The 19746-nt window shown below is 34.9% G+C and overlaps 1 protein-coding gene across 2 annotated transcripts in view; it reads right to left on the reverse strand.

The window, feature by feature from the left end:
- Positions 1-9031: 9031 nt before the first annotated feature.
- The window catches only part of LOC127842268 (uncharacterized), a 74721-nt gene continuing 64006 nt past the window's right edge, over positions 9032-19746 (reverse strand). Inside the window, exons 27-31 of one of the 2 annotated variants that reach the window (XM_052371696.1) lie at positions 18795-18895; positions 16902-17004; positions 14821-14847; positions 12130-12216; positions 9032-11816 (exon numbers count right to left, since the gene is read on the reverse strand). In XM_052371696.1, the coding sequence (XP_052227656.1) occupies positions 11634-11816; positions 12130-12216; positions 14821-14847; positions 16902-17004; positions 18795-18895 (501 nt within the window). In that variant the 3' untranslated portion in view covers positions 9032-11633. The remainder of the gene's footprint in view (positions 11817-12129; positions 12217-14820; positions 14848-16901; positions 17005-18794; positions 18896-19746) is intronic. The other variant, XM_052371697.1, reaches the window with a different exon arrangement.

Genomic DNA, 19746 nt, shown 5'->3' on the forward strand with positions numbered 1-19746 from the left:
CTTTCATCAATGGCGACACTAGAAACACGAAGCGATACACGATAGTTTGCGCGGGAGTAGCGGCGACGCATGATATATTTAACACGATATATCGCCCTTGTGTAGGTAGCCCAAAAGGCGATATATCGTGTTAAATATATCGTGCGTCGCCGCGACTCTCGCGCAAACTATCGTGCGTTGCCGCGCAAAATATCGTGTATCGCTTCGTGTGTCGTGTCTCTCGCGTTCAAAGGGCGACGCACGAAACACGAAGCGACGCACAATATTTTATTATTCAAATATCGCCCATATTATCCGAATCTCGTGTATTCAAATTTCAGACTGCGACACTAGACACACGAAGCGATACTCGATATTTTGCGCGACAGTCGCGGCGACGCACGATATTTGTACTGTTCAAATATCGCTGTAATAATATCGCATGTTGACTATCGCATTTTTTAAACGGTAGTACAGTATTTTTTAACCATTTATTATCAATATTGCTGCCCTCGACACACTTATAAAAGATTATTCTAGCATTAGTAAACCGAGTACAATTTTTAGCTCCACTGGCCAAAGGCCAGCGGGGCTTATGTCATGGTCCTGTGTCCGTCGTGTGTGCGTGCGTGCGTGCGTGCGTCCGTTAACTTTTTCTTTAAACATCTTCTTCTCCTAAACTACTGGTCCAATTCTGATGAAATTTCTCAGGAATGTTCCTGTGGTGAACCTCTTTCAAATTTGTTCAAATTATGCCCCTGGGGTCAAATTTGACTTTGCCCCTGGGGGTCAAAAAATTGAAAATTTGCTTATATAAGGCCTATTTTGTGCAAACATTATAAATCTTCTTGTCAAGAACCATTGGGGCTAGGGCTACCAAACTTGGTATGTAGTGACATCTTATAGTCCTCTACCAAGTTTGTTCAAATTATGCCCCTGGGGTCAAATTTTACCCTGCCCCGGGGGGTCAAAAAATTGAAAATTTGCTTATATAAGGCCTATTTTGTGCAAACTTTAAAAATCTTCTTGTCCATAACCGTATGGCGTAGGGCTACCAAATTTGGTATGAAGTGACATCTTATAGTCCTCTACCAAGTTTGTTCAAATTATGCCCCTGGGGTCAAATTTGACCCTGCCCCGGGGGGTTAAAAAATTGAAAATTTGCTATATAAGGCCTATTTTGTGCAAACATTAAAAATCTTCTTGTCCATAACCATTTGGCCTAGGGCTACCAAATTTGCTATGTAGTGACATCTTATAGTTTTCTACCAAGTTTGTTCAAACTATGCCCTTGGGGGTCAAATTTGAACCTGCCCCGGGGGGTTAAAAATTGAAAATTTGCTCATAAAAGGCCTATTTTGTGCAAACTTTAAAAATCTTCTTGTCCATAACCATTGGGCCTAGGGCTACCAAATTTTCTATGTAGTGACATCTTATAGTCTTCTACCAAGTTTGTTCAAATTATGCCCCTGGGGTCACATTTGACCCTGCCCCGGGGGGGTCAAAAAATTGAACATTTGCTTATATAAGGCCTATTTTGTGAAAACTTGAAAAATCTTCTCGTCCATAACCATTGGGCCAAGGGCTACCAAATTTGGTCTGAAGTGACATCTTATTGTCCTCTACCAAGTTTGTTCAAATTAAGCCCCTGGGGTTAAATTTGACCCTGCCCCGGGGGGTCAAAAAATTGAAAATTTGCTTATATAAGGCCTATTTTGTGAAAACTTTAAAAATCTTCTTGTCAATAAACATTGGGCCTAGGGCTACCAAATTTGGTATGTAGTGACATCTAATAGTCCTCTACCAAGTTTGTTCAAATTATGCCACTGGGGTCAAATTTGACCCCGCCCTGGGGGGTCAAAAAATCGAAAATTTGCTTATATAAGTTCTATTTTGTGCAAACTTTAAAAATCTTCTAGTCCATAACCGTATGGCATAGGGCTATCAAATTTGGTATGTAATAATCATCTTATAGTCCTCTACCAAGTTTGTTCAAATTATGCCCCTTGGGTCAAATTTGACCCCGCCCTGGGGGGTCAAAAATCGAAAATTTGCTTATATAAGTCCTATTTTGTGCAAACTTTAAAAATCTTCTAGTCCATAACCGTATGGCATAGCGCTGCCAAATTTGGTATGTAATTACATCTTATAGTCCTCTACCAAGTTTGTTCAAATTAAGCCCCTGGGATCAAATTTGACTGTTCCCCAGGGGTCACAAAATTGAACATATGCTTATATTGGGCCCATTTTGTGCAAACTATAAAAATCTTCTTGTCCATAGCCATTGGGCCTATTTCTATCAAATTTGGTAGGTAGTGACATCTAATAGTGCTCTACTTAGTTTGTTCAAATTATGCCCCTGGGAACAAATTTGACCTTGCCCCAGGGGTCACAAAAATGAACATATGCTTAAAATAAGGCCTATTTTGTGCAAACTTCAAAAATCTTCTTGTTCTTAATTATAGAGCCTAGGGCTACTAAATTTGGTATGCTGTGAAATCTAATAGTTCTCTACCAAATTTGTTCAAATTATTCCCCAGGGCTCAAATTTGACCCTGTCCCGGGAGGTCACAAAACTGAACATATGACGTTTACCAGGGGAGATTACTGCGGCCAGGTGGCTGTGACCAACAACAACAACAACATCTTGTAAACATGAGATAAAAACCTGTCATTTAGTGCCATTTTAGATCAGATGGTGACTGCTTTAAAAGGAATTAAAGTAAGAACATGTGTTCTGAATGTTTTTTCTTATAAACTGTCAAAAGTCTGGATTGATTTAAATATGTCGAAAGTGACCATATATCCGGATAAAAAAATTCGGATGACATCTTTATTTAATGTCTTTTTTGTAGTGTTTAAGCCAGTTTAATAATATGATTTTAAAACACAACTTCCATGAACTTAATTGTTTCCAGAAAAGTCAATATATGATACTGCATTGTAAACTCAAACTTTGTATCCAAGAGGTGTTGGAATTAATGAAGTGCAATGTTCTTAACTATCGTATATGCTGCTTTTTAATAACTAATGATTCATTGTTCCATTTGTGAATTGTGACTCATGAATTGTGGAGATATGATTGTCAATTGCTCAACAATCCATACATATTTCTGATCATTTTATAATTTTCTTAATATAAGTTATGAATTGATCTTAGAAGTCAAATGTATTACTTAATTAAATACATTTATAAATATAAGAAATAATCTTTAGATTATCATAATATTCTCAGGCCTGTTGGTCAAAGGGATGTGTGAGTTGTTAATTATATTTATGCCCCTCTTCGAAGAAGAGGGTGTTTATTGTTTTGCACATGTCGGTCCGTCCGTCGTCCGTATGTCTGTCCACCAGATGGTTTCTTAGGCCTAGGATCATGACACTTCATAGGTACATTGATCATGACTCGCAGATGACCCCTCTTGATTTTTAGGTCAAAGGTCAAGGTCACGGTGACCCGAAATAGTAAAATGTTTTCCGGATGATAACTCAAGAACGCTTATGCCTATGATCATGAAACTTCATAGGTACATTGATCATGACTTGCAGATGACCCCTATTGATTTTCAGGTCACTAGGTCAAAGGTTAAGGTCAGGGTGACCGGAAATAGTAAAATGGTTTCCGGATGATAACTCAAGAACGTTTTATGCCTATGATCATGAAACTTCATAGGTGCATTGATCATGATTCGCAGATGACCCCTATTGATTCTCAGGTGAAAAGTCAAGGTCACTGTGACCCGAAATAGTAAAATGTTTTCTGGATCATAACTCAAGAACGCTTATTCCTAGGATCATGAAACTTCATAGGTACATGGATCATGACTTGCAGATTACCCCTATTGATTATCAGGTCACTAGGTCAAAGGTCACGGTGACTCAACTTAGAAAAATCGTTTCCGGATTATAACTCAAGAACGCTTACGCCTAGGATCATGAAACTTCATAGGTACATTTATCATGACTCGCAGATGACCCCTATTGACTTTCAGGTCATTAGGTCAAAGGTCAAGGTCACGGTGACTTCACACAGTAGAATGGTTTCCGGATGATAACTAAAGAAAGCTTACGCCTAGGATCATGAAAATTCATAGGTACATTAATCATGACTCACAGATGGACCCCTATTGATTTTTAGGTCACTAGGTCAAAGGTCAAGGTCACAGTGCCAAAAAACGTATTCACTCAATGGCTGCCACTACAACTGACAGCCCATATGGGGGGCATGCATGTTTTACAAACAGCCCTTGTTTGAGATGATTCTTTACAAAGAAAGATGCTACTATTGTATTTGTTATAAATGTGTGAAAGGCTCTAAGAAGGGACCAGAGATTATTAACCCTTTACCAAACACCAACAGGATTTTACGGGTTTATAGCTGACGACTTTATAAATAATTATGATAAAATGAGAAATTGCTCAATATGAGCAATTTCTCCTTTTATCACAATTATTTCTACCCTACTTGATTATTTCCTTAATATTCCATTACAATTTGTCATCTGCAACCTTTTTCAAATTGGGAAAGTCCAAAATGTGTCGTTTGGTAAAGGTTTAAGGCATTTTGATTCCTACGGGTCTTGTGAATCTGTTTCAAATCAAATGCGTATATTTGATCTTCAGCATCTAAAAATATGTGAAATAGAAAGAACGACATCTTTTGGAGAGATAAATGTACCTACGTTATAAGCAATGGGACTGTGCTTCAAAGGAACAATTCCCGGGCTTTTTAGTCTGTTTAGTTAACACGGTAGTAACTTTTTCCATATATAAAAATGCTCATCCTTCCAACTTTAAGCGCCCAGTGGAACGAGGGATAGACAGAGAAAGTCGCATGCTTGTGTACATTTCAACCCATGCGCATTGCGCGTTTTTTTCGCATAAAAAAAAACAGTGGAGCGATACAGGGCCATCATGGCCCTCTTGTTTAAAATTTCATAATAATTTTGATATATATTGACAAGGATATATGTTTAAAACTATTCAGAAATTTGAACAATGGAGTCAAATTTATATCAATTTTAAGAGAGTTAATCATTATTATCTGTATCACTTCCAATAGGATTGCAGATTTGTAGATAACGTTTAACTTCAAGTAAGACATCAATATGAAACCAGAAGATTTCTTTTCAGTACAATCATCATGTATAGGTTATCCAGTTTATTGACGAGCAACATTAATGTCCAGACTGTTAATACATTTATTAGACGTTATTTTTGTTGCTGGTATTGTTTTACCTTTTAAATACCTTTTTTAATGCTTTATCAAATAAATTATCGGCAAAAATAAAACTGCATAAAGTGCAAACAACAATTTTTAGCCGGATTTTTTTCGAAAAAATCTCGGCTTATAGATTGATGTTGTCGGGCGGGCGGGGGGGGCGGGGGGCGGGCGGGCGGCGTGCTCGAAAATGTTAAAGTTCTTATTTCATGGTATAACTTTGGTATGCTTGGACCTAGAGTCTTCAAACTTGACATGAAGGTTGGCCAGGATTAACAGATGACCACTGGTCATTTCAAGGTCATTCATTTGAAGGTCAAGGTCACTGTGACCTTCAATATAAAAAATGTTAAAGTTGTTATAACTTTGGTATGCTTGGACCTAGAGTCTTGAAACTTGACATGAAGGTTGGCCATAACTAGTTAGTAACCACTGGTCATTTCAAGGTCATTCATTTGAAGGTCAAGGTCACTGTGACCTTGAATGTAAAAATGTTAAAGTTCTTATTTCATGGTATAACTTTGGTATGCTTGGACCTAGAGTCTTCAAACTTGACATGAAGGTTGGCCAGGATTAACAGATGACCACTGGTCATTTCAAGGTCATTCATTTGAAGGTGAAGGTCACTGTGACCTTCAATATAAAAATGTTAAAGTTGTTATAACTTTGGTATGCTTGGACCTAGAGTCTTGAAACTTGACATGAAGGTTGGCCAGAACTAGTAAGTAACCACTGGACATTTCAAGGTCATTCATTTGAAGGTCAAGGTCACTGTGACCTTGAATGTAAAAATGTTAAAGTTGTTATAACTTTGGTATGCTTGGACCTAGAGTCTTGAAACTTGACATGAAGGTTGGCCAGAACTAGTAAGTAACCACTGGACATTTCAAGGTCATTCATTTGAAGGTCAAGGTCACTGTGACCTTGAATGTAAAAATGTTAAAGTTCTTATTTCATGTTATAACTTTGGTATGCTTGTACCTAGAGTCTTCAAACTTGAAATAAAGATTGGCCAGTACTAGAAGATGACCACTGGTCATTTCAATGTCATTCATTTGAAGGTCAAGGTCACTGTGACCTTAAATGTTAAAATGTTAAAATTGTTATAACTTTGGTATGCTTGGACATAGAGTCTTCAAACTTGACATGAAGGTTTGCAAGCACACTTAGATGACCACTGGTCATTTCAAGGTCATTCATTCTAAGGTCAAGGTCACTGTGACCTTGAATGTAAAAATGTTAAAGTTCTTATAACTTTGGTAGGTAAAAATGTTAAAGTTCGTATTCCATGTTATAACTTTGGTATGCTTGTACCTAGAGTCTTCAAACTTGACATAAAGGTTGGCCAGTACTAGAAGATCACCACTGCTCATTTCAATGTCATTCATTTGAAGGTCAAGGTCACTGTGACCTTCAATGTTAAAATGTTAAAATTGTTATAACTTTGGTATGCTTGGACCTAGAATCTCAAACTTGACGTAAAGGTTTGCAAGCACACTTAGATGACCACTGGTCATTTCAAGGTCATTCATTTGAAGGTCGAGGTCACTGTGACCTTGGATGTAAATATGTTAAAGTTGTTAATACTTTGGTATGCTTAGACCTAGAGTCTTCAAACTTGATATGAAGGTTGGCCAGAACTAGTAGATGACCACTGGTCATTTTAAGGTCAAGGTCACCGTGACCTTGAATGTAAAAATGTTAAAAAATAAAAAAATTGAGATCAAACTTTCCTAATTGTCAATTCAAGTTCATATTTGTGACCTTAAATGTTATTGTTGTTCATGTATATGCATGCATTCAAAACATAACACAAGGTTTGCTCATGCCTTGAAAAGTACTTACATTTCATTTTGACCTTTGAACAATATTTCAGTAATTTAAGTATTGCATTGACAAAAACACGAAAGGTACTTTCCTGTCATTTAAATCAAAAATCCGGCTTCAATGCGGTCATCTCCGACCGCGGAACTCTTGTATAATATTTATATTGGCTAACAAAAACGCTTTTGAAGGGCGCAAACGAAACGTTTGTTTCATATTGGTTAATAATGACTATTATATAATTATATTCAGATAAAGTTCAAACTGTTACTTTTGTGCATGTCTAATAAGATTTAAAAAAACGTAATGCATGTTGAACCGTAGAATCGAACAACTAATAACTCAACCTTGGGAACTCAGTGTTTTATTCAAAATCGTTATTCCAAGCGATTTTCCTATCATCAAATATAATCAATTATACGTTTTTATCACATGCTATACCCTGTTCCCATGTAATACAACCATTACATATTTTTTATATTACACATGTGTAATACAACATTTTAAAGCGTTTTCATTGGCTTAGTTTTCGTTTTTTACCAATCGTATTTTGTTAATTTGCTGAAATGACGTTGCAACGTCCAAAGACGTCACGAAATGTAAATAACATTCGGGATTTATCATTATGTTTGCGTAAATATTTATTTAATTTGCTCATTTAAAAGCATGTGATAAAAAGATCTAACAATCGTTGTCATTTCATACAATATTTTATTAAACTCGTCCGGGAAATTCGTTAGTAACAAAATTTCTGAACTCGTTTAATAAAATATGGTATGATATGACAATTCGTGTCAGATCCTATGTATATATATAATATTTATGTAATATTAAATATTTATTTATGGCCAGATTGAAGTATAAGAAGCGAATAGCTTGCTATATCAATCATATACATTTTAATTGCTGATCAGCCATAAACATTATAATAAAATAATATTATAAGATATTTATACGATATGATGAACATGCTTGGTGACGTAAAAATATCCCCTTTTTGTCTCCCTGATTTTTTGAAAATGCGACAGTCGACAGGCGATTTTATTACAGCGATATTTGAACAGTACACATATCTGAGTCGCCGCGACTGTCGCGCAAAATATCGAGTATCGCTTCGTGTGTCTAGTGTCGCGGTCTGAAATTAGGCCGCGATACACACGATTCGGATAATATGGGCGATATTTGAATAATTAAATATCGTGCGTCGCCGCTACTGTCGCGCAAAATATCGTGCGTCGCTTCGTGTTTCGCCTTTTGAACGCGAGACACGACAAACGAGCGATACACGATATTGTGTTCGACAGTCGCGGCGACGCACGGTATTTTCCGCGGCAGTAGCGACGACGCACGATTTTTTTCGAGCGACGGTCGCGGCGACGCACACTATTTTGCGCGACAGTCGCGGCGATGTACATTATTTTGCGCGACAGTCGCGGCGACGCACGATATTTTGCGCGACCGTCGACGCACGATATATAGCCTTTTGGGTTACCTACACATTGGCGATTTATTGTGTTTAATATATCGTACTTCGCCGCGACTGACGCGCAAAACATCGTGTATCGCTTCGTGTGTCTAGTTTCGCCCTTAATAAAAAAGGGCTAGATTGTAGATGGCACTAACCGTATTCTGTACAATTATATTTTATAATGTGACACTGATGTCAGCATAGTGACATTAACATTTTTTACTGTGACATCTATGTCAAGCATCGCAATATTAATGCCTCTTAATTTGAGATTGTTGATTTCAGTGTAAAATTTACATCGTGCAATATGACATTGCCGTCTAAATTTGTAGATTTATATATCCTGCAATGTGACATGAATGTTCGGTATCTTTGTTTGGCAATTTTACAATAATGTTTTGCTAAGTGATATTGTTCGCTCACAGTGGGATCTGAACATTTTCATTATGGCACAATATATGGTTTCATTAAAATTGTTAATTGAACTGTGAAACTTTTGTGTAAAATTTTAATGTGGTTCATAGCAAATAAGGCACATATTTATGATACATATTCTTTAATGTTTACATCATTAAAAATAATAATACACACTTGTACATTAAAGTTATGAGCAAATCATTACATATTTAGACCATTAAAAAGTAAATTACAGGGAGTTCTAAGCTTAACGCTCAGTCAATATATTTTAATTAATTGAATATTTACATTTAAAACTTAATGTTTCATAATACAATGTATAAATCAGAAATAATTATTTTATAACTAATCATGTGTAGAAAAATATTAAACAAGGGACAAAATTGTCACAAAACCAGGTTTTCATTGTGAAAAAAAATCTGATAAAGGGAGAAAACTCAAACTGAACTTTTGAAATGAACAAACAAAATTAACCCCCTTTGTAAGTTTTTTTTTTTTTTTTTAATCTATTTTTAGTCGTGGCGACCTTGACATTGGAGATATTGACGTGATTCTATTGTGCGACACACCGTCCCATGATGGTGAACAAATGTGCCAAATGATTTTAAAATCTCACAATGAATGACATAGTTATGGCCAGGACAAGCTCATTTATGGCCATTTTTGACCTTTGAACTCAAAGTGTGACCTTGACCTTGGAGATATCGACGTAATTATTTCGCGCGACACACCGTCCAATGATGGTGAACAAATGTGCCAAATGATTTTAAAATCTGACAATGAACGACATAGTTATGGCCCTGACAAGCTTGTTCCGCCCGCCCGCCAGCCAGCCAGCCCGCCCGCATTCGCCAATCTAATAACCAGTTTTTTCCTTCGGAAAACCTGGTTAAAAACCTGGTTAAAAATAAACCTTTGAAATTCCTGTAAGAATACTTATAAGGAGCAAAGTGTAGGTTTATAAGTAAACTGGGAACACTTGGCTTGCCTTCTGTAGTACATGTATTCTATAGATTTTTCTATAAAGTGATGGATTCACTGGCCATTATTTCTTTACAATATTAATCAAGACAGTCTTGCTTAGAAAGGAAAAGATTTCACATAATAAAGTCAATAAAATTTCAATTTAAAAAAGCTCAACAAGAATTAATCCAGAGAATGTACATTAGTCATTATGAATTTATATGAAATATTTGTGAGTGTCTCAATAATGGATATAATTGAAAAACAGATAAAATGTTGGCAGTGACATACAAATGCACACTTTTAGATGTAAAATAAACTGCTAAATGAAATATATACATATTTTCAATCAAATATTGGTTGATACAATAATCTGAACTTAATCTGTCTTATATTGAGACAGAAAAACCATGCAAACAGATATATTAAAATAATAAATGCTGACAAATTTGAATAACACACTGGCCTTTGGTTAAAGCTACAGGATTACATTACAAATAATGTATAATGTATCACAAGTAAATTAATCACAGATTTCAAGGTAAAGACAAATATTTCACACAAAATCTCAGTTATCCTTCATTGACCTGCAACAACTGTAAGTATTAAATCAAGATGGGTATTCTTTTTTCCATATTTTTTCTACGGTAACTCATCATTTTGAAGATTTCTTACAGTAATTAAAAACAGACCTCTGATGTAAAACAAGCAAACTAGTTGAATTGATATCCCCCACACAAAAAAATAATTTTGCGACAGACAGACGGACTGACAGACAATGCAAATTCTATATCCCTCTGCCTTGGGGGGAGGATACGTTATTCTGGAGCTATAGACAAAATGATGCAGACTGAGAAAGCAAGAAGATACTGAGCATGTTATCAATGCCTAAGATGTTTAAATCAAATAGTTATCACATGAGCATACTTTAACGTGATAATTCATACAACCCATATTCACCAGCCCATCTCAAGCACCATAATAAAAACATGAAGTAAAGTTTATTAAATAAAATAAAAATAAAATATCATGAAAACATCAACACTAAAGCAAGACACCTTATGATATTTGTTACGCTGCACAGGATATTTTTTTATATTTTAGAACAAGATGTGTGACAGACATGAATGCCCCCATTAGACATATTTAGACAAAGGGTATGTCACTAACTCTCAAGACATTAAACTGTACTTCTCTGATAATTTGTGTGAATTAAAAAAAGTAAATTAGAAATTATCAGATATTTTCACTTGAGTATACAAAGGGCCATAATTCTGCCAAAATTTCTGACAGCTAAAATTCATGCCTTTACAATTACCTACCAGTTCATGAGATTCAGGTGTCAACTTTTAAGCAATATCTAAACATTAAATCAACAGAAATTAAGTACATACAATTTTGTGGCATCCCATATTTACTTTTAAGTATTCAGATTCTTATTTATTTTTCACGAGTATCATTTGTTTGTACGTCATAAAACATGAAAGACAAATACCTTAAGGCAATGGACCATTACATTTGGGTAACTGGGGAAATAAATATGTTCACCAAAAAAGACAACAGCTTAAAGTGCAACATATATAAAGTAATTTGTACTATATGGCGTGATATTTTACAAGCAGGTGCTATCATTTGTTGAAACATACCAATAGACGCTTTACACATTGCATACCTGTATCCAATTGTCAATGCAATATTTTTAGTGTCATCGCCATATTTGTAATCACTGTAACATTTATCTACTACTACCAAATTCTATGATTAGGCAGAGAATATCTGTGTTAGGGATGGAGGCAGTGTGCCGCTCTCCACTATCCTCAGGCCCAGAAGGTCAAGGTCGCTCTCAAGGACACAGTCCTGCCTGTGGGCGGTCAGTTGTTGACGCCAGCGCATGGCCAGCTGATGGGCACTGGGGGACTCCGTATGCAGGCTGGGCTGCACACCCTGTGGGATAGTGACACTGGCAGCTTGAGAAATGGTATCCGTGTAAGAAAAACAGCTACGAAAATCAAATTCTTTTTTCTTAACAGCATACAACCTGCATGTATCCTTACCACAGAACGATACAACAAATTAGATAGACTTAATTTTATTTTATTTTCAGAATAAAAAAATTATATTGACAAATATTGTTTTATTCAGTTCTGTGAATTGGCATCAATACATGGAAAAAGCCTCAAAAATATTAATGGACACCATGTGATCCTTATGAGAAATTGAGAGTTTATATAAATATTTTGGTATAAAAAGAGCTTACCTTAACACAAACAGCCTCACATGCAGTTACTGTTTCAATAATTTTCTTCATCAAGTTCTGAGCATTATGTACCAGCGTTCGATCAGCCTAAAAAAACAGCACAAGTCTCTTAACATCATGATTAAAATAGATGTGGCTGTGAAACACTATGCCCCCCCCAATATATTTGACCTTTGACCTTGAAGGATGACATTGACCTTTCACCACTCAAAATGTGCAGCTTCATGACATACACATGCAGGCCAAATATCAAGTTGCTATCTTCAATATTGCAAACGTTATGGCCAATGTTAAAGTTTGATGCAAACAACAAACACAATTTGTCCCCCAGTATAGACTGGGAGACATAAAAATCTACACATAGTACTGTTGTAAACACAAAGTATATAGAGGTTGCCGTGGTGTAATGGATGGTGTCTGCCTAGCGTTTATTATAAACTTTATATAAGCCTTAGGCTTTCGATGCAATCAAGCTAAAATAAATAGGTTTAAACTAAACACAAAGTATGAGCGTGGGATAAACTTTTCTAAGAAAATGATTACTTAAATAATTTTACCCACATTTGTAATAGATCACAGAATTATCAATTCTTTAATGAAATGTAAGGTGGTTGTTTATCAGAGAATATAACATAGATGCCCAACTTGTCATCAAATCAACATGTTGTTTCATCACAGACGTTCACTATGAAAAACAAAATGCATATCACATGTTTATGTTCAACTCACAATAACACTGTTAAATTTTATCAAACATCAGTAAGCCATTCCATGTATTAAATAAAAGCAGCAAACAAGCTGTATTCACAAAACACAAACCAAACCTTCCACTCAAATATGATTTTTTTTATCAAGGTCAGATTATATGCGCAAAGGTACATTTTTATAGTTACCAAAGGATAAGGGGAATCACTTAACATTTCAAAATAAGCCCCATTGCGATTAAAAAAACTGTTTAAAATCAAACAAATGAAGTGAAAATATGAAAGGGTTTTGTTACTGGATTTTTTTTATGGATTTATTAACTAAAATTCTGTTCAGTATAAATCATTATACTAAGCAATACTTGTGTTCACAAAAAACACAAAGCAATCAACAACTGGTTAACTGCACAGCTGGATGCTGGAACTAAACCTTCTCTAAGGATACATGTTGGAAAACTGTATTGCATGAATTTGGAATACAAGATCAGCTTTGAAATGGACATCATTTTGGTGATTTTCTTGCCCAAGACAGTTCATTTCATGTTCTGAATACATTTTTGTAATATTCTGTACATAGTTTTATTAATAATAAAAACTTTTCCATGATTTGTTTGTGTATAAAAATTGATAGTATTATTTATCAGTATTATTTATCAGTTTAACTGTGTTTTTAAACTGTGCCCACATGAACACTCTTTCTTTGTTTGTATTTTTTAATCCAACAAAGCATACAGTTTTGTGAAAAAATTTATGCAAATGGTGCAGTTATATATGCAGGTGTTTATTTAACATATATTTTGGCAAAATAGCATAATACAACAAATAAACCAGCATTCAAGGATTTGTTGCAAAACATTTTTTTATTTCAGATTGATATATTGTTCAAACATCACACAAAAGTGTGTTTACGAACTTTAAATTAAGATAAATTTTCTGCTTATTAAAGAGTGTGTTGTATTGATATACAATTTGGTATGAAGTGTGACTATAATGACACATTACTAACACAGTAGAAAACTGCAGATACTCTTAATATATTGTACATTGTAATACATACCATAGATTCCCTAAGAAATGCCCCACAGACTTATTTTATAAGTTGAAACCATGGCAAGATTAAAACATTTTTATCACAGTTGCACAGATGTGTTTTTTTCTTTACTTCTTACATATATAGAAGAAATTTAAGGGCTAAAGGGTTGTGGGCTTATGCTGTTTTTCATCCTTCAATGTGGGCCTAATTAATGTTTTAATTGTGCAATACACACACACAAAACTGTAGCTGAAGCTTTTTGTAAACCATTAAAAAAAGTTCGAGCCAGACTGTCATATTAAAAAATGTTTTCCATCAACTGGTATGTTAATGCTCCTGAACAACTCCAGGGATAAACAAGAGCTGTCTCCATAGGATGACATATGCCCCCAATAAACGCTTAGATAGAAGTTATGAGCGTTTTTTTAAACCTAAACGCATTTTTGAAACCTAAACGCGGACCCTAAGTTCAAGGTCAAGGTCAAAGGGGTCAAATATGAATGTTACATCTGAAACGACATAGAAGTTATGAGCATTTTTCGAAATCTAAACGCAAAGTGTGACGGACAGACAGATGGACGGACATTGCGATCACTATATGCCCTCCTTTGAGGGCATAATAAAAAAATGAAGCCCTCTATTCAAGCTTTTATTAAAATAAAGGTAATATAACTCTTGGTCATGAAATCTGCTATGAAATATTTAAATGTTCCGATGTACTGTGCTACTAAAATTGAGACTACAAATCAATAAAAGCTGCATTATGCTTAATTTTTTTTCTTTTGGATTCAAAAGTTTCATAGTCAACACTCAATATGTGAGCGCTACAATGAAGTGATACTGATCATGATAACATACTTGTGGTTGATATATAAGAATAAGAATATAAGTTTTTTACATAAGGGGAAATAAAAACAGCACCCAGCCAATGCTGTTACCATGGTTACCACTTACCTGACAGTTCTCATACAGACAGAATTGCTTAATAGATACAAATAGAGCAAAGCTTTATAGATACATGTACTGATTAAATACAGGTAGATTCATTAGCAATTACCAAAATACATCCATAAACAGAATTTAGGCATAAAAGAGCTATAATGGCATTAAGCAATGTTAGATTAGATGTGCGTGGAGTTAATTTCTATTAATCCATCCCCAAAATTGATTTGTGGACTGTGGTAGATGTTTCGGTTTACAATTAAATGCATCGTAAAATAAAATATGAGGAAAGAAGGGAAGAAATGAAAATACAATGTATTACAAGTACACTCAATATAGACACAGACACTTATTAAATAGTACATTTACTTAACACTACTTAATTAAGTATTCAAGATGTTTGTTACACTCATAAGTCCCTCCACCCTCCAAATCCCTAGGCTTGCAGCAAAAAGTTCCTTGTTACCGTATCTCTTGATTTGAAACTTATTAGGGTGCATCCTTTGTCAAGACTAACCACCATACTGATTATATTGATCCTAAGAATTCTTTAGATCTTAAGTGTAAAAAATTATCATTACACAAGCCCTTGTGACTTTGGCCTCTGACAAGATGACCTCGTGCCATTGTACAGGCATCTTACTTTCCAACCAAGTAACAACTACAACAGTTTGCATCATCATAGATTGAAGGATTCTCAGTTTATTGTTTGAAACATATTGCCTGTTATAAGTTTTATAATCTCTCATGACCTTTGACCTGTTGACCTAAAATCTATACGCATTATTATTTCCTCACAAGTAAGCAGCAAACTAAATTAGATGATCGTAGCTAACAGCAATCTCTAGACATCATGAAGAAACTTACTGGGTAGGACTCAATACAAACTCATGTCACCTAGAATGTTGACCAGGTGACCAAAAAATCAAAATGTGGCTTAGATTTTTTCTTATATCAACACTTCAATGCTGCCAAAACAAGACCCTCTGACCTTGACCTTTGACCTGGTGACTGCAAAATCATTACCAATAGGCATCTTTCTATTCTCAGAAGGTACCACTGTACCAATTTGTATGATCTTAGTTCAAGCAATTTAAAATATATCATGCTGAAACAACTTTAACTGTGCCAAGCCCCTGTGACCTACACCTGTGACATGTTGACCTCAAATTAATGAGCGTCTTCCTTTTCTCCAAAGTATAACACCTATTTTTCTGTTTTTTTTTTAAATATTTGTTGAAGCCTTCTCTTAAAAGTGCTAATAAAGGAACGCTTGATTGAGCTACCAAACAGACAGACTAATGCAAAACAATACATCTTCGATTCTTCAAAGGGGGCATATTTAAACCATTTAAAATAGTACTCCCAGGTGAACACTATATTTGTCACTACACAGATGCCCCCACTGACAAGTATTTAGACAAAGACACAACATTTTCCCCAAAATTAAATGTCATCATAAAAGAAGTTTATATAATTACTTGTAGATAAAAGCCATCAACAAGATGTGTTGCGGCCACATTTGACCTGGTAACAAGTTTGCATGTGAATTTAAAATTTGATAACCACATTTAGTAAAGTTTTGTAAAAATGACCTGATAAATTTTGAAGTTTCAGTCTGGCAAATTGAAGTTTTCCCCAAATGTAACATTTGACCTGCAATTTTGACCTTTACTTTAAAGCTGGGGGCAGAAGTTTTGCATGAGAAAAGTAATCTCATGTTAATCATTTTTGGCAATTTATTTTTAAATTGTCTTATACAATAAGACAACAGTCTGAACAAGACTTCGAAACAAATGTACATACCGGTACATATGGATAGACATGAGATTAGATTAATGCCTCCTACTGTAGGAAGAATAACAACACTAACAAATATTAACAAATGCATAACTCTCAATCAACAACTGTCTTGAACAATCATGGGTTTATACTTCTTAATGATAAACAAACATTGCCTTATCCCATTAATTTACGGTTAACCCTTGGACAAACTAATGCAAGGCGTGCCTATTAAATTCTGAATTTAATAATATATCCTTTTTCCTTTTCCTACAAAAGTTATTTCCCTTTATAATACCCACTCCACTCACATTTTGTGTGTTGACGGTTCCAAGCTGAACTGTGGCCAGGATGTTCAACTGCTGTCGAATGAGGGGAACCTGCATACAGGAGGACACAAGGTTTGCACTGAAACTGAATCAAAAAAATTATTTTTTTATATTGCAGTTATGTTTATTAATCATACAATAATCCCAAATTAAACCAACGGTAAAATGTGAAAGACATCAAAGCTATAGCTTGTCATAGTAGATATGAATAGCCCAAATGCTAAATGTAGCAATATGTACGAAGTTGTCAGGTGACATTTTAAGTTGAACAAGAGATGTGTTTGTCAGAAACACAATGCCCCCTATTGCGCCGCTTTGAAATAAAATTTCAATATATCATTTGGCAGGTTTAGAAATTATCTCCCTTTAAAAGCTTATTACTTCCCTTGCATTGTATTTTTTGACTGGAAGCACTTTGATTTTAGAGCCAATGTTAAGGTTTTAGCACGACGACAGCGGACAGCGGCATCAGACGATGAGCTGGCTATGAGATTATCTCAACCAAGAACTTCCAGCCTTTTTCCAACGAGCCTCTTCTATCAAGCTCGATACAGCATTATTGTGATTTTGGTCTTTACGATTTAACTAAAGTGTGAGACCAGTGTAAGACTCATTGCATCAAGGGACTGACCAGTCAGCCCAAAATGATTGATCAGAATGAAGCCGGAAGCTGATGTCCGTTAAAGTTTTCGGACTGTCTGTGAGGTCATTTTTATGCCATAAGGTCCTTAATGGTCTGCACAATTTTTTTATGTATACCACACAATTAATCCTTACCACTTAGATATGTATTTTTATGCATTTGTAGTCACTTTGAAAGTTAAATTAAATTTAAGACCTTTCTTACTAATTTCAAGTTTCCAAGGCTTAATTTCCATCCCTAGATACTGATGAGCAGCAAACAGCATAAAACCTGAACAGTCTGCAAGTTACTTGCAGGCTGTTCTGGTTTTATGCTGTTTGCACATAGCCATTTTCACTTTGCTTCTTATGCGTGAAAGGGTTAAGCAAGTGCATTTTATAATAGAATTGTTATATATCAATGACAAATACTAGGTGTTCTTACATAAACAGCATTTGAGACTTTAGACAGATTATCATATCAACTAGATGACAATAAGACAGCTTTAAAAATATTTGTGTTGTGAAATTTACTGAAGAGGTTATAGACTAGTAGTACTGAGCAGTCGTTAACTAGAAATAATGCAAGGTGAATATACTGTTTTATCAGCAAATTAAAATACTTCTTGTAAATTAAAGTAAATAATGTACATTTATTGCTAGCATTATCATAATGATGTAAAGTATGATACATGGAGTTCATCACTTTGGACTGATATTCAGCATCCTTTATTTGCATTAACAGCTTGTTACAATTTGGAAAATGTTGACAAAAAAAATATTTTCATATGCTACAGCGCATATTGTCAATATTTTCCCAAATATCGACAATATACGCTGTAGCACCTGGAGATAAATTATATTGCAATTGCATTAATATTTTATTTATAAGAAGTTATTGCCCTTTATTTAAAATTATATATAAATTTTTCGTGCGCTTTTGCACATACTGCTTTTGCATGCCTTTTTTTGTCTTCTACAGAGTTATTACCTCCAGGGGCTACAGCTCACATTGTCAAGATTTCACCATGGCCTAATTATTTAAGAAGTTACTAATTTGTGTCTACAACCTTTACTGAACCCTTTCTGCAACAATGCACCTGTGGCAGGGAATACTCTGTACTTCTTGTTCAAGTTTTATTTAGGATCATTTTTAGGGTTTCCAAACACAAAATGACTCCTGTACTTTGTATCAAAGTGTTTAGCAAGTACTGTTTCAAACTGTTCAAACACATAATAAGTACAGATACCTACCTTTTGTCAATACAGTGTTTTGCCAGTAGTGTTGCAAACTGCAGGACTTTATCAGAGTTCTCAGCAACAGCCCTGGCCGTCTGTATCAGGCCCATGTGGTTCTGTAATAGAGAACAAAAGCAGAGTTAGGGGAACTGTCATATATACTTTGATTTTAATATGTCACATACAGTAAACCCAAAGCACAGATTAGATTATCGATAATTGAACCATTTTCCCAAAGAATATTACCTAGTTCTAATTGTTGCTATTTAAAATCTTGTCTTTTTCACAACATTCATCATAAGAAACTACAAATGTGTCCAAAAGACATGGGTCCTCCCATCAAATTTAACTGGACACAGAAATTAGTGTTTTTTGCCCCATATAATGTGAGCAGTTAATAGAGCATGTATTTACCAATCCTTTGTAACTGTTGCTACGCATTAAGTATATTTCACATTTACCTTTAAGCAAGCACAATAAGTGGTACATACATGGCGCCTTAAAATAATGAAACTTTTCTCCAATGCACTATCAAGAAATAGAACTGATGTTCAGATGATCATCTACTATCACTTATAACATTTAAGGACAGTGCACTAATTTCAAGTGTCCATTGTGTCAATTGTAACCTGGATCTTGTAGCCACTGTGTTGATTTATTCACTCAACCCATTGTCCAGATATTATTACTTTTATTTAAGCCTATTGATTGAAAATTCATTTCAAAATCCCATAATAAACAACACAGATTTTGGAACTAAAAGCAAGTAACTTGCAGTCTGTTCAGGTTTTATGCTATTTGCTGCTCATCAGTATCTAAGGGTTGGAAATAAAGACTTTTAAATTTAAATCTAGTAAGAAAGGATAAATTAAATATCACTTTCTAAGGGACTACACATGCGTGAAAATACGTATCTAAGTGGTAAAGGGTTAATATTGATCATTTAGGCAAATTTAATTTGAAATCA

The sequence above is a fragment of the Dreissena polymorpha genome, chromosome 8, assembly GCF_020536995.1.
Source record: "Dreissena polymorpha isolate Duluth1 chromosome 8, UMN_Dpol_1.0, whole genome shotgun sequence".
Lineage (NCBI taxonomy): Eukaryota > Metazoa > Mollusca > Bivalvia > Myida > Dreissenidae > Dreissena > Dreissena polymorpha.